Source organism: Numida meleagris, chromosome 5 (assembly GCF_002078875.1).
Source record: "Numida meleagris isolate 19003 breed g44 Domestic line chromosome 5, NumMel1.0, whole genome shotgun sequence".
Classification (NCBI taxonomy): Eukaryota; Metazoa; Chordata; class Aves; order Galliformes; family Numididae; genus Numida; species Numida meleagris.
In genome coordinates this window covers 28,887,516-28,903,768 of record NC_034413.1, presented here as the reverse complement: position 1 = coordinate 28,903,768, position 16,253 = coordinate 28,887,516, and the positions used below count along the sequence as shown (strand labels likewise).

Sequence of the window (16,253 nt, the reverse complement as noted above, 5' to 3'; positions counted from 1 at the left end):
GGGGGTGGTTTGGGGAAAAGTGGCAAGTCTCCATGTGGGGAAAAAGTTAGTGAGTGTTCTGTTTAGAGATGGCGATCTCCTGGACTGTCCTTTGGTGCAACTCTAGATTGGATATAGGTAAGTATGTTTGCTAAGGAAGAAGAGAGAATGATGTCTTTAAGGAAAGGATAATTATGTCAAGATAGATAATGTAATCATTGATGGGTTGGACTAGATGATCTTAGTGGTCTTTTCCAGCTTTAATGATTGAAAACTGTTAACAATGTTCTGGGTAATTAGGACATTAGAAAAAGAGCAGTGAGAACAAACTTTGGTCCTGTTTTATTTTATTGTGAATTAACACTTAACGTAGTTGGTGTTTTTTTTAAGTGATAGGTAATATTTTTCTTCTATTAACCATTTTTAGAAAAATTTCCAAAATGTATACACTTTACTATAAGAAGCCATTTAGTTTTGTTTAGAGCATTAGATGGGTGTCTCTCTAAGTTGATTTTAGATTTTAGTCTATTTATTAGTAATGGAAAGCAAGTAGCAGGAACTTTCAACTTTCTCATCTTTGCAGTTGCCAAGAAATGCAGTTTCTTTCAGTTTGTGGTACACAAGCTTACACACAAAAAAAATCAGATTTGTTGTCTCAAAGCCTTAACTCACAAGACAGTATTCTAGTTTCTGTAGGACTGTGTTGTCATTGCAAAGCCGGCACATCAGTTGCACTGTTTTTTGTCTACCTTTTGGGTGTTTCTGTCAGAATGGATGGACTGCAAATTGCCCCCTCACTGAGGCAGCCCTCAGCATGCTTAGTTTTTAGTAAGTTGCTATTACTTGTTTGTCATCACGCTGTAGGAACACCAGTCAAGCATGTGAACCTCACTGCAAGGTAGTATACACACATTCATTTAAAAAAACAGGCTCATCTCAGAGACCTGATGATCTGAGTGTTGGAGAGGAAAGCAAATAGTTAATCAGTGTTGCCAGTGTTGAAGACTACAGAAATACAAGGCAGTCAGAGAGGTTTTTGAAGAATGGAACTTGAACTGGCATTAGTGAGAGGCGTTTTTCTAAAGTTGCTGTGGTTTGGGGTTTTTTTTCCACATAGACTAAACAAATAAAAGTTGACAGGATTTTTGCTGCTTCATTTTTTGTCAGGGGATGCATGGGAATATTCACATTTTCTTATGTCCATTCTAGATGGGATATACTCCTTTGCATGTTGGCTGCCACTACGGAAACATAAAGATTGTTAACTTCCTTCTGCAACATTCTGCAAAAATCAATGCCAAAACGAAGGTGAGTTTTCTGCCTCTGCTTCACTCATTCTTTGGAGGCAGTGAGTCTGCACCACAGTCTTTCCCTTTCCTTGTGCCTACAGAATGGGTACACGCCATTGCACCAGGCTGCGCAGCAGGGGCACACCCACATCATCAACGTTCTTCTCCAGCACGGTGCGGCTCCCAACGAGCTCACAGTGGTAAGTGCCAAGAAGCAACCGCTCAGGCTCAGTCATTCCACCCAGCATAAAGCACTGTGTCCCTGCTGTATTTGAGCAAGGGAAATGGCAAAAAAATGTGACGAGGGGGAGGAAAAGAGCAGAGGAAGCCTATTCCAATCACCTCTGTGTTCTTTGTGTCCTCCATTGTCTCTTCCAAAACTAGAACAGCGAACATCTGCACAATGTTTTTCTTTTTCATCCCATTTCTGTAGAGTTCAAATCTTATGGTTACATATTCTACTACCCAAAATATTTCTGTCACTGACATACAAATGCTTGTGTACTTTATTATGCATTTTTTTTCTACCTAACTAGCAATTTCTACACTTCTAGCATTCAGTTTTTCATGCAAATTTTTCAATTGCTAGAATGGAAACACTGCCCTTGCCATCGCGAAGCGGCTTGGCTACATTTCAGTCGTTGACACATTAAAGGTGGTGACAGAAGAGACCATGACTACAATTGTAAGTACAATTTATTTCAGTAGTGGAAGGAAGGATTTTTCCTAAGCTAGTGTATTTCGCTTTGTTTAGTTAAATGTCTACTGAGATTTCAGTCTAACTTCTACCTAGCTCCTTTTAGCACTATAAAGTAGATATTAAGTCAGATGTAAGCAGAAACCAAGCAGAAAATGGCACTGTAAAGGGTTGGTCATAGCTGGCCTGTTTTTTATAGCATACCTTGCTTATTGCACAAATGACATGAATATGGACTGTTTTGTTGTTGAAAATACATTCCTAGAGGCTTCTGTAAACTATAGCTGTTTTTCCCTTTTAAGAGGATGCTGTTTGCCAAGGGAAATATGTGTACAGGGTGGTATTGGATCTAAAAGCGATTACTGCAAAATAAAAGTGGTTGGAATTTACTTAGAAGCAGCTCTTTGCATTAATTCTGGTGGCTTCTGGAAGATGGCTAAAGGTATCTCCTGCAGGAAGCCACAGTCAGCTTCTGCAACCCCAGCTGACATATCCATGAACTCCACCTCATCTGTCTTGTCTCTCAGGAAGGCTTGCTGCATGTTAGCCAAAAGAGATTAAAGAAAATGATCAGATAATGCCTATCAAAAAATGGCAATTCCCAGAATCCAAGATGTTTCTCAAAGATCTTTTGTTCACCAACATTATGGCAAATTGCCTTATAAAGACTGTTCTCATAAGGTGTGGAGCCTCCGTGAACGACCATGGTAGTAAAGCAAAAACAAAGTATTAAGAATATAAATTCAGAGCATTGGCTCCTAATTGACTTTTTCCTTTTTGCAACTTTTTACTGCTTAAAAAGGGAGTCATATGCATGTATGTATTTTTGGGCATACAGGAGATTGAAAACAGTTATTGTATGTTCCATGTTTTGTCATCACCCATTTGTGTGGCCTGTCAGTGCAAGCAGGTTGTTGTAATGCATTGAACATTTGAGATGACGAGCAATTTTTAGTTCTACTTCATAATCAGGCTGTGAATTCCTATAGAGGAAATGTTAGATGCTGAAAAGCCTGTACTTCTACCTGTGAGCACCTATGCTGAGGACAAGCACAGAAATAATTTCCACAAAAATTGAAATATGCTGTTTATCAGTCACAAGTGTGTAATTGGCAGACTTTGGAAACCTAAACATGAAATCTGATTTACAGCTGAGTATCTTAAAAACTCAGACAGCTATTTTTGGGGGCATGTGGCTAAATAATTCCCAAAGGTAAGTTTAATGAAACCAGGATGAGCATAGCTATTTTTACTATGATTTATTATTCTTTTCTGAAAGTCTGTTAATACCAGAAAAAAGTCCTGTGATTTTGCTAGCTTAACAGCAATGTGTTAAAAACCTAAAAAGAAAATACCACAAAATGAAATAAGTCTGAAGCTTTTTATTGGTTTTGTGATGTTTGAGCATACAGGCAATCTTCTGCTGTTTCAAGGGATGAGAGTAGGCCAAAAAAGGTGAACTGCGATATGAGTAATTATGAGGCAAGAAAAAAATCGAAATATTTGAAAATAGATGAAGATAGAAAAGCTGTTTTGTCCTGAACTTGTTAATAATTTCTTATTTTTATATGAAGAATGAGAAGTGATGATGATTAAAAATATAAACAAGGGCAAGTGTAGGGCCCTACACCTGGGGAGGAATAACTGTATGCATCAGTATAGGTTTGGGGCTGACCTGCTGGAAAGGAGCTCTGTGGAGAAGGGCTTGGGTATCCTGGTGGACAGCAGGTTGATCGTGAACCCACAGTGTGCCCTTGTAGCTGAGAAGGCTAATAGTACCCTGAGGTGTATTAAAAAGGGCATGGCCAACAAGTTGAGGGAGGAGATCCTGGTGAGGCTACATCTGGAGTGCTGTGTCCAGTTCTGCCCTTCTTGGGTCAAGGAAGACAGGGATCTCCTAGAGAGAGTCAAGTGGAGGGCCACAAAGATGATTAGGGGCCTGGAGCATCTCCCTTATGAGGAAAAGCTGAGACCTGGGATTGTACAGCCTGGAGAAGAGAAGACTAAGAGAGTATCTTATCAATGCTTATAAATATTTAAAGGATGGGAGTAAAGTGGATGGTGCCAGGCTCTTCTCAGTGGTGCCCAGAGACAGGACAAGGGGCAATGGGCACAAACTGGAACACAGAAAGTACCATATGAACATGAGGAAAAACTTCCTTACTGTGAGGGTGACAGAGCACTGGAACAGCTGTCCAGAGAGGTGGTGGAGTCTTCTGTGGAGATATTCAAAACCTGCCTGGATGCTTTCCTGTGCAGCCTACCCTAAGGAACCTGCTTTAGCAGGGGGTTGGGAGTATTTTGTTATGTTCATATTTTTTGAACTCCACTCTATGAACGCTAACTCTGGAGTGTCTCCTGAATGACCTAAAACTTTACCAAAGTGCTTGTTGCGCTCTACCCCAGCTAGAGAGTGCAATGAGCATGGCTGTATATTTTGTGGGATATGCAGGTATTCTAGGAGCAGCTTTCAGGCATTCGGGATATCTTTTTTCTGCTTTTAATTTTTTTTATATTGGTCTTTGAGTCTGAATCAACAAAAATATCATCATGAAAATCAACTGCTTCTGAGTGTCTTTAAAGCACAAATTCCTTAAAGGGTTTTATTTAGCCTGCATGTGGTTACAGTTGTTTTTACTTGTGGGAAAAACACAATTTTTGTTGAGGCACCTCTGAAAAATTTCACATAGAATAAGATTGCTCCCAAATTACAACATAGTTGGACTTGATGATCTTAAGGTCTTTTCCAACCTAAAAAAATTCTACAATCCTATGATTTTTCTACCAAAAATGGAGAAACACATCCCTCAGAATGAACAATAGTACAGTTTAAATATAGATGACACATTCCTGCTTAAAGTTTAGATGACTTTTCAGAGAGTTCTTATAACAACCCTTGACTTGCTGAAATGTAATATTGCTTATTTCTGTATTATTTCAGTATAGTCTTTTTCGATGTGCGGTTATATTCATCTATGGAAAGCAAGGGAATAAAAAGTTTTAAAAAAATCAAATCTTGTTTTGCTAAATGTAGATAAAAATATATCCTGAAATGATTTTTTTTTTGACAGACTGTTACAGAAAAGCACAAAATGAATGTACCCGAAACCATGAATGAAGTTCTCGATATGTCTGATGATGAAGGTATTAGATAATAAAAAACCTTCTCACTTATTTTTCAGTCTGTTGTTGTAAGAAGAGTTGTTGTTTGTTTAAGTATTAGTTGGATATGGTCTCTGCACATGCATTGTTGTTTTACATTGATTTATTGACTCATTGATAGTCTATGCTTTTATTTAATTATTTTGTTTATTTAAATCATGCAGTTCGTAAAGCCAATGCCCCTGAAATACTCAGCGATGCTGAATATTTGTCAGATGTTGAAGAAGGTATTTGTGCACTTTTGTGTTGCAATGATATTTAACTTAATCTTCTTCCTTTTACTATGTCTGACTGGAAATTAATCCTTTCAGGTAATCTTCTTATTATCCTACTAACAATAACTTCTGCTTTACAGTTAAGAACCCTTTCAAAAATTCTTTGAGCTGTTAATGATAATTCTCTAATTTTTTCCTGAATTTCTTACTACTAATTGCTAAATGAAATTACCTCCACTTTTCCTGGAATAGTCCTTTTGCTGCTGCTTTTGTAAAGTGGAGAATTGGTTTACTATTGCAACTGAAAAATTAAATATCAGACAAAAGGGTCAAATATCAAAATACTGTGGAAGAAGTAGCTGATACTGAAAGTGAAGGACAAAAGGATGGGTGGGTTGTTTGTATTTTAAATTATTCTCTTTGTTCAGCTATGGAATGATTGATTTACGTTGATTATCAACCCTTAGCCTGGAAAGAAGTATTTTTGGATTTAAAACAAAATTGTATTTTAATCATGATGTTTAGTAAAACCACACTGGATTTCTTTTGTACTAAGTAAAGAGGATGTTGCACAGAACTCAGCATGCTGTGTTTGTTGGGATTAAGGATGTACCCTCATAGCTGAGATTTCTGTATTCTGTGTCATTCTGCAAGGTGGTGTGCAGTCCGTGAGTGGGGCAATAAGCCCCGTCTTCTCAGTGCCTCTGGGTAAGGTTTCTGAGCTATTGACACCAGCAGCCTGCCCATCACAGCTCCCTCCTTGGTGCCGGCCTGGGCTGACACCATTTCAGTGGTCTCTGAAGTATCTAAAACTCATTTGGTAACTGCTTCCCTCCCATCCACCATCCCCTGCTAGGTCAGACCTTCTGTGGTGTGGATGCGCAGGAGCCTGTGGGAGTCCCACCAGGAACTGCAGGTTTCCAGAGGCCGCAGTGACGCTGGGTTTCCATGTCGCATTCAGAAACAGGAAGGTCTTGTTTTGAGGAAGGGAAGGACGACAGTGCCCTGGAGGCTTTTATGTGTCCCTGGTCACTTGCATTAGAGCTGCAGATTTTCCTTCTCTAGTGGGAAGAGAAGTGACTGGGTCCAGTTAGCTTGTGGCTGTGTAGTCAGCCTCTCTTTCTCTGTGTCTTGCGATATGTTTACGTTTTTATAGCACTTAAGCAGTATGGTGTAAAAGCTGTTAGAGAAGCTCATTGTGTGCAGCTCTTGTTTAATTCATTCACCGAAGCTTTTGTTTTGTTTTCACTTTGTCAGTGTTCCTATATCTGCATTCTCAAATAGATCATGTTCTTACTGTGCACCTGAGTAATTCTTCTAGGCTATTGTACTGCTCAAAATACTGCATTGTTGTAACTGGCTGGAATGCAGATGCCTAATAGTGTTAGTTAATAGAGCAGCAACAGCTGCCTTAGCCCACAGCACAGCGTGAAGTTTGCTGCAGATGAGAAACGCCTGTGTGGGGTCAGAATATTACACCCAAGATGTTAAATGTGTCCTTAATGTATGGAATCACTTTCTTATGGCCAAATGCAAGGCTGAAGGGATGTGAGAGATCTGTGGGAGGTTTTTATATTCACAAACTCTCACTTTGTGGAAAAATAAATAAATATTAAGGATATGGGAAATACCATCAATTCCTTACCTAGAAAATGTATTCTGCAACCATGCTGTTACTAGGGGAGGTAGGAGACTGGCTTACATGTAACAAGGTTGCTCTCAAAGACTACTGCTGAACTGGAGCTTTCAAATCAGATAACAGGTATTTCATTACTCCATGCCGAAGCACTGCAGCATGCAAAGAAGGTGGGGAATTACAGGCTTTGAGGCAGTAACCACTGTCCTGTCTCTCTCTTCTGCCTTGTGTATCCCTGAAGACAGGATATTGATGCCCTTTCCACAACTGCTGGGTGCTGACAGGGTGTCCCATGTACAAAGCGCTTCAGGGTGGTAACAAATCTCATAGCCAGGGAATAGATTTCCAAATGAGAGATGGGCACGCGTGTATGTCCCAAACCTGAGCTCTCCCTCACTTAACATTCAGGTCATCATCCAAACTATTCAGTGCAAAATTTGCTCCATGATTTCTCAGTATGCAGAAAATCTCAAGGTTTCTCTCATAAACGTAACTGAAGGCTTGAAACTGAAAGTAGTCTTAGAGCTCAGAGAGAAGTGTGCCAGAAAACTGCTTCATTCTATTTGCTATTTATGTCTACTAAATAAGTGTTTACTCAGAAATTGTGTGATTTCCCTGCAGCGGAGAGTTTGGTTTGCAGTCAGCCCAAATGAGAGGGGCTCATTTTCCTAGACTGCTCTGAAAGGTATGGCCAAATGAGATTATGTGCCGAGAAGTTACTTTACCACAAAAGAGAAATGGCCATTTTCAAATTTTCCTCTTTGAATGATTTGAACGTGATTCTATGGGAAGATATGAAGGCTCATGTCACCCAGCAGAAAGTTTCTGCACAAATATGGAACAACTCTGTTTCCTTTGCACACTGAGCAAGTGCTCTGCTTTTATTTTTGAAGAGATTTCAAATCTTACAAATGTGAACTGGAGACTGCTGTAGAACCAAGTCCTCCTCTCCCATCTCCAGATGCAGCATCCACCAGGTCCAGGGCAGTCCCCTTTCCTGCAGTCAGGTGCTCAACTTCTGAGCATCTTTCTAAGGCAGATGAGGGACCTCTAATACGTTGGAGGAAGTTGAAGCCCTTCTGCGAGTGTCACCCCTTGGCAGTGAGCTCTGTCACAGCCACCCCTGTCCTGGGTGCAAAGGGACAGCAAGCAAAGGAAGCTGATGCAAAGAGAGGTCAAACTATGTGAGCAGTATAGAGCAAACAAACAAAACAAAAACCCCACAGCAAGGACCAACAACAATAGCTTAAGTGCTGAAAATATAGAAGGCACGCTTAGCGCTGAGCTTTTATTTTTTTTATTTCGTTTTCAGAAGGTAACTCTTTCTTGGTGTAAATAAGGATACTGTTTTAAACCCATTTAATGGATATTCCTCTCTCTGTAGGAGTAAGTATCATGCTAATCGATTTCTGGCAGATTAGGCAGATGTCCGAGGAGGAAGTGAGGGCACACTGCCTGATCCTTGAGCAGGTGCTGGGTTACAGAAACGAGTGCCTTTAAGACAGGTCAGGACATTCTCAGGCATTAAAGTCTGTTACAATGATTTTAGGAGGGATGGATTTATTGTATTTTTACACTCAAGAGTTTCCTGAAACTGTCTGGATATATTTTTACAGATCAGTGTTTCAGTGGTTTGATCCTGGCTTTTCTCCAAAACTGTGGCCAGAACCAGCAGCATCCTGCTCTGCCCTGGGGCTCTACCTCCTCTGCCACCAGACAGCTCTGGACAGGCTGTGACGAGGGAGTGGCAAAAGCAGAGCCAATGACAAATGTCTGTTTGGATCCCAGGCTATGATTAAACTTTGCTTGGGACAAGCCACATGATCCCTTTGCTCCTGCTGCCAGAGAGCCATGTTTGTCCCTGGCCTCTAAAAAGAGCTCTTGCGCTGTGGTTTTGCAGTTCCTAGCTGTATGAGACAGGCTCTGAGGAATCAGAAACATGGGGGAAGCCTGGGAATAGATGACAAAGGTGATCAGAAATATGGAAAAAGCTTTTAGGGAAGAAGAGAGTAAAGAGAGTAGGATTATCTATCACAGAAGAAAAGTCTCAAGGAACATGTGAAGTAGTGGGTGGCAAAGGGAGCGGTGAATGGGCTGCTTGCTGCATCCCCTGAAGTCTGCTAAGAGGATGCACAGGTGAGACCAGCAAGGTGCAGGTTCAGCCTGAATGTAAGGGGCTACTCTTCCTGCAAGAGCTGCTTACAGCGTGGGACGTCTGCACACATCCTTGCTTTGGGGAATGCAAGAAGTCTAAGAAGGAAAAAAAAAAGAAAAAAAAAAGCCTTTTGCAACAATACCAAACTCGCTCTCAGAAAATCTGTGTTCACAGTAGCTGCCAGCTAGAGAAATGTCCTGGAGGACTTCCACCCTGTCATCTTCAGTTCTGTGAAGTTTGCCTGCCATCAGAGCAAGATGTTCCTGGATGTTTGCTTTGACCTGTGGCTGCCATTCGCCCATGGATTTGAATGGATTCCTGGACTGCCCATGGCTGTGTTTGCCTGCTGTTTACAGGAACACCTTGCTTCAATACAGCAGATGGTGGAGAAACGCAGAAGGAAAGGGTAGCAACTGCAATAAAGCAATGCAATATTCTCTTTTTTTCATTGTTTTTTTTTTCCTATCGGTGCCTCACTTCTTGGGTATTTCTGAAGAGTGTGGGTGTCCCACTTTGTCTGTGGGACATCTGTGCAGGAGTACAGCATGCTGCGAGACATCGCCATGCTCGTTACTCAAAAGGCTGAGGATTAGGCTGCGGCACCGCAGAACCGTGCACCACCCATTCTGCTGGAGCCTCCCACGATCACCCCACAACGTGTGGAATCCTTTGAAATAACCACTCCTAGCTGCAGCTTTTCCTTTGATGAGCGTTTCATCAGAGCCATCCAGCTGGCTGCAGAGCCGGCTAACGCCTCACGCCTTCTGCAGCCCAACTGGCAGTCGTTTTATCGCTACCCCACCTCGCCTTCGACAAACGACGCTCCGAAAAAGTGCTTCATGACAGTGGCACAGCGTTCGTCTCCACACGTCGGAAGGGCAGGAGCTTCCAAATATTACCGCTCAGAGCTGCCTCTGGTCGTCTCTCGCCCCGGAGGCCCTCCGTGCGGTAGCGCTCACCTGGCGCTTGCTCCCCGAGCACATGCGGAGCGGCGCGGCCCGGCCCCGGGCGCGGGGAGGTGGCCCCGGGAGGGCGGGCGGAGCGCTGCGCCCTTCCCCACCGCCCCGCTCTCCCGCTCGGCCCCGGTATCGAATTACAGCAAAACTACACCCTCGCAGCACCCCGATTTACATACAAATAGCTCGAGTGCCTGCATTTATGTCACCAGTCAAGGGGCTTGCCAAGGAAGGCTGTAATCCAATCAGCAGAAGCTTTAAAGGGATGTCTGCAGAGTGATTAAAAAGGGATTTTTTTTTTAACTGTAGTCATTACTTTTCGTTTTGTTTCATATTTGAAAAGAAGTTTGATCCGAATTGAGAGGACAAAGATGCACATATCCTAAAATACATACGAAGAGATCAAGATGTTAAGAAGATCTCAGTTGTTGTGTGGAAAGCGAATATGACCCCCAGGGATTAGTTTGCTGGTGCTGGTTTGGAGATTAACTCTAAATCACTGCTTAAGGACTAATAGGACTAATAGGAATTCTTGGAAATACCAGGAAAAAACCTTATAGACCAGGCTGGTGGAAATGGCTTTCCAAAACAGTAAGACCTTTTACAGTTTAACTTAATCTATAATGTTCGTGTTTATGTTTGGGTTTGTTTGTTTTTTTCCAGTGTTTTGTGGTACGTGATGACTACTTTAGCTTTGAAACTGTTGCTTAAAATAAGCGGTGTTGTCGGGTTGGAGGGGAAAGTTGGTGTGTTTGTTTGCCGTTCGCGGAGCAGTGGCCGAAGGGGTATTTTTAGACCTGATTGTTGGTTTGAAGCAGAGCTCGCGGTGGTTTCCTGAGCGAAGTGAATGGAAAGTCGCGTAGCGCCGTGAATGGGACTGGGAACGGACAGGGCGCGCGGAGCCGGAGCTTTGTGAATCCGCTGTGAAAGTTCTCTGTTGGGCAATTGTACGCGCCTGAGATGCATTCACAACAAAGGGAGGGCGCGAGCACAGGCAAATAACGAGCTTCAGGAAGCGCTCTGCTCCGTGCTGTAAAGGGAATGGGGAAAACCTTCCACCGCAGAAGGCGTATTTTGGACTTGCTCTGTCAGTGCAAGAATGTAGGTTTTGCATGATGTAATGGTATGCAAATGCTCCCAGGGAGAGGAACTGCTCCATTAACCCTTTGCGGCATCCGCCCTCCTCCCCCAAGACTTAACTTTCCTTACCTCTGTTTTTCTAAAACACGAATGTGCTTCTCAGCTGATGCCCCGTGCTCCAGTGCCTGACGGTTTGAGCTCGGCTGGCGGCGGTGCTTGAGTGAATGTGGGCTGCCCGATGCTGGTGTGCTGGGAGGGCCCGCTGGGGCAAGGCTTTGTTCTGCTCCCATGGATGGGCGTCTTGCTGTGCCAGGCAGAGACTGGGTACCGTGCTCGCCTCACCTGGGCAATGCAAGCCGGAGCTTGGGGAGCTTTTCCCCCTTGCATTCAAACTTGGAAAAGTTACTGAGAAATACCAAAGGCTCCAAAGAGTAGGCCTCTTCAGTTGCTCAGCATCCGTTCGCATTCCTGCACAGTTTGGTACTGATGGGCAAGCGGGCAGTGCTTCACAGCTGGTTTCTTACAGCGTCCAGAGACCCAACTTGTGAGCTCAGGCCTTTTAGTAAGGAAAGCAAAAGTGAGTGGTGGGATGGTTCTAAGTACGGAAGATCCCTTTAGCTTGCTTAAGCAATTGGGCAAAAGTCATCTCTCATATAACTTTATTGGATTTGTGTCAACGCGCAGACTTGCCTCTTATATTTGCCCCCAATAAAATTATTTTCTCAGGCCCGTTCAGAGGGCGGGTAATTGACAGTCTGCACAGAAGGAGCCTTAGGGAAAGTGGGGTTGATGGGATTGCTTACTTGCTGGCAAGCAGAGTAGGGTGTTATAAATTAGTAAGTGCACAAACATTTATGAGACCTGTAGCTGCTGATTTCAGCTTGGCTTTTCTTCTGGCAGGTGAGGATGCAATGACAGGTGACACGGACAAATATCTTGGACCCCAGGATCTAAAAGAGTTGGGTGATGATTCTTTGCCTGCTGAAGGCTACATGGGCTTTAGCCTGGGAGCCCGCTCCGCCAGGTATTGTATTTGCTGTTTCTTGTGTTTGTGTGTCACCACAGTTACAAGTTCTTACTAACCAGGCACTCTCTTTTACACAAAGCTAGAGTCTATTCTGAAACGAAGCAGAGGGGGTGTATTTCCGTGTTATGATAATACTGTGCCTTTAAAGCATATGTTCATTGCTGTTTTATTTCACAGTCTTTATTCATGTTGGCTTCTTATGGCAATGATACAGAAAACTAACTTCATTTTTTCTGGTATCTGCTCGTTCTCTGAACATTGCCAAGGCCTCTCCTCACTGTGAGTTTGCTTCTGGTCTAGAAACTGATCTAGCACAACCAGCAATACTTGGGTTCTTCTCACTACTGACTCTCAGATTGTTGCTCATGTTTGAGTATTCCTTTATGGACTGATTCAGCCAAAGAATGTAAATGCCAGAAAAATTGAATGAAATCATTTTGCTATTTTGGTGCTTCTATTTCTTTAAAGGTGCCAGTGAAGAAGCAGACAGATAGGCAATATTAAAGAAAGTTGGTCCCAATGTTTAAAGAAAGATAAGATGAGGTGAAACCTAAATTTGATGTCAGGTTTCTTTTGACTAGAAGCAGATTGTGTGTTGCATAAAACAGGCCAAAGTTTCCATGAACCGGATAAAGCATTGGAGACTTAACATAACGTCTGACTACTGTTGATTCAAACTCACGTGTTTCTAGATCAACATTTTAGGTTTCTTCTTTGTATCTTGCTAAAGCCTGCATTGTGCGTTGCTCAAAACAAGTAAAGCTGTATGAATAGAGATTACTTCCATAGCTATGGATTTGCAAAGTGTTTACTGACAGTTGAGTTGTACCGAAGCTAATAATTAAACCTCATATGCTGAAGCCCTGAGGACTTTTTCCTGTACTGTAGTTTAAAGATCTGTTTTAAAAAGTGAGTTCATTGTCTAACAGTGAATGACAGCTCCCATAAGGTAAAGCTTGGATGTCTGCTCCTCAAATCTTGTTTGTTATGGTTGCATTAGAAATGCAAGCAAGCCGTGCAAATTTCCTCTTTAGTAATACCCAGCCATGTTTTACTTCACTTACAATTTTTAGGTACGTTAATAAGTATTTTTGTGATAATACACTCACAAAGAATGCCAAAATACTTTTGAATAGTTCATCAACTAGAAAATCAAAACAGATCTGAAGGGAGAATCTGATCTCTTTGTACAGTTAATTAGCAAAGCTGATGTGCTGCTTTTAAACATGAGCTGACATGAACAAGGTCATCAGACAGCACTATCTGATGTGGTCAGTTCGGAAGGGATGGTGGAGAGTGTGAGGCCCATATGCTGAGCTGGGCGCTCTGCTTTACAGGACATCTCATTATGCTGCTCTTCCCACAGAGGTCTAAATTCTCACTCTGCAAATGGAAGAGCAGAATTTCACAGTCAAATTCTATTTGATTAAGTTGAGAGTTCAACATTATGTTATTTTTTCTTTGAGAGAAACCTAATATTTCCATCCTTCTGATTTTAGCAGTGCCATTACTATTTGTTGCTGCGTAACTCATGTTTTACATTGCACATATGTTATGCTCAGAGGAGACAAATACAGTGGTTTTTTGTTTGGTAAAAAGTATTTTGAGAGTATATTTTACTACTGATTCTGAGTGTAACATCAAGAAATAAACACATTAAATATATAAGCCATCCAGCCATAACATCTTGCTTTTCCTGTCTGATTCTTTGCTTTCTATTTCTCCTGTTTCTTTTCCACTGTAAATTGCTTTAGTCCAAAAGTCAGGTAAGAAGGCATGGCATCGTGTTACATCCTTCTGCTGCTGCCATTACTCATCTTCATTTTATTCAGCATTAGAAAATGACATGCTTTTCTTTTGGGGCAGGGGGTAGAGGGTGGGAAGAGTTTGCTCAACCTTAGACAGTATCCGTTTGTTGTTCTAACAAATGTAACTTGATTTCTTTATACCCTTTGTCATGTGAGAGTTTGCTTCATGTATGCCTACAGAATGTATTAAAGATCCCAGTTCTGCTTCCAGCAAAAGGAGAAATGTGTGCCAAGGGACTAGAAAAGTTCTATTAACATCTACAAAGTGCATGAAACAAGTTGTAGAGTTTTGAGTCTGAACAGTGTTGCTAGTTCAAAAGTGTAATATGTTGTTGGATTTTGCTTTTTATTAATTCACGTTTTTTACTACTTCATTTTTTGTCACGTAGTGAGCATGTCTAGGCCTGCAGCATGTTTTTAGCGCATACCATAATGTATCTTCCAGGGCTAAGTGTAACACACTTCAACACTTAATTGCAACACATTTAGAACAATCTTTATTAATTTCTGAATAACCTAACATGCACAAAATAATCCCCCAAATATTGGAATCTGTATTTAATCATTCAGAAATATTTTTGCTTTGTTTATTTCAAAATTATCTCTTTTTTCCTGAGTGAATAACTAGGGTGTTTACAACAAAGTCAAAAGTGGTTCAGCCGCCACCTAAAACCTGCATTTAGTTGAACCTGACTCAGCAATCTGAGCCATGTGGGCAGGCACATAATCTACCCACAGATCCCCTAGGACCTGCCCTTACGGGTCTCCCTGCAGAATTAGGGCTTGAAGGCATTTGTCAAAATTCGTCTAAATACTCAAATACACTTTTCTGGATTTATTCCTAAGCCATAGCATTGCTACCAAAGCAGTAAACATCTGTTTCGATTTCGTTTATGTATATTTTAAGGAAGAAAATATTTAAATATAGTTAAGTACTTACTACTCCATTTTTCCCTTGTATTTATTTCATATAGTATGTATATTTTTCCATCTATCCCTGGAAGTTGCATGTATTAATTTTTTATTTTTATTTTTTGTTCATCTCATTGTCATCTGCACTTTCTGTGATAAATGGTAAATACAACAGCCTCCGCTCCTTCAGTTCGGATAGGTCCTACACGCTGAACAGAAGTTCTTATGCCCGAGACAGCATGATGATTGAAGAGCTGCTGGTACCAGCGAAGGATCAGGTATGTGCTGCCCCTCTGGCACCAGGCATTTGTGCCTTGTGTTTATAGGGGCTGATAATCTACAGCCCTCAGCCATGCTTGCAGTGACTATCACTACTCATTTAACTGTTGAAAAAGGAGAAGTGCTGAAAGAAAGAAATCATGAGTTTACCAGTATATTGTGGCTTTGATTTTGCATTGGTGAGAGTATCTGTGAGCTTAATGTTACATGTATTTTCAGTGCCTTGTTAAGCTGAGAGCAATATATTTTACACTAAACAACCTTTGTCTGCACCATAGAGATCAGGAATTGGGTCTTTCCAATTCTGTCTGTGTGGAGAAGACTCCAACCACTGTCCTTGTTTTTCCACCCTTGGGAAAAATTTGGCCTTGTAATGATTAAGCTATTATGCACTAACCAGTTCGCATCTCTTCCAAACATTTGTGCAATGACTAATAAAAGCAACGCAGAATCTTTTGACCTGATTACAGCGTGGGAAAGTATTTCTAAAAGCTAATGCTGGAGGTGATAGGGTGCTGTATGCTTTGTTTTGTGAGCTCCTCAGTATTTGGTAGACTTGCTTCAGACTGAATTACTCATGAGTTTCTTCATCATGGAAGCCACAGATCTGCTAGGAAGCTGGATGCAAGCCTACAGAAAAATCTTTACTTAGGAGTTAAATGACTGTGGAGTGGAACTGCTATGACCTAGAGGAGCATTAGATGGATTGTAGAAGGCACCAAAATCTGAACTATATAATAGGACAGTCCAGCCAAGATAGGCAATGTGCTCCATGGTCTTCAAACGGGAATGGGGCCTGACATTATTGTGTTGCAAGAGAAAGGTTGTCTTTTTCTCTTGCCTGACTCTGAAAGATCAAGCCCTCAGCTTAGTCAGTGTCACAATGTAGCGGTCAGAGCTGATGGTTTGTACAGGTTCCAGGAAACCCATAAGGATCACCTCTTTCCTATTGCAAAAGACTGCGTGCATCACTTTACCTGCTGAGGGCTGCATCTTGAACTATGTCTTCGGTGCAGAATTCACATGTCTCCACTCCGTGGACTGCCGTTCTGAGTGTG

The 16,253-nt window shown here is 41.8% G+C and overlaps 1 protein-coding gene across 8 annotated transcripts in view; it reads left to right on the top strand.

The window, feature by feature from the left end:
- ANK3 (ankyrin 3) overlaps nt 1-16,253 on the top strand; it is a 350,679-nt gene that overhangs the window by 264,500 nt on the left and 69,926 nt on the right. For 6 of the 8 annotated variants that reach the window (XM_021397586.1, XM_021397583.1, XM_021397584.1 and 3 more), the window contains 7 exons: nt 1,189-1,287; nt 1,370-1,468; nt 1,858-1,953; nt 5,037-5,109; nt 5,292-5,354; nt 12,070-12,193; nt 15,092-15,194. In XM_021397586.1, coding sequence (XP_021253261.1) covers nt 1,189-1,287; nt 1,370-1,468; nt 1,858-1,953; nt 5,037-5,109; nt 5,292-5,354; nt 12,070-12,193; nt 15,092-15,194 — 657 coding nt within the window. The remainder of the gene's footprint in view (nt 1-1,188; nt 1,288-1,369; nt 1,469-1,857; nt 1,954-5,036; nt 5,110-5,291; nt 5,355-12,069; nt 12,194-15,091; nt 15,195-16,253) is intronic. The other 2 variants (XM_021397585.1, XM_021397587.1) reach the window with 1 other exon arrangement.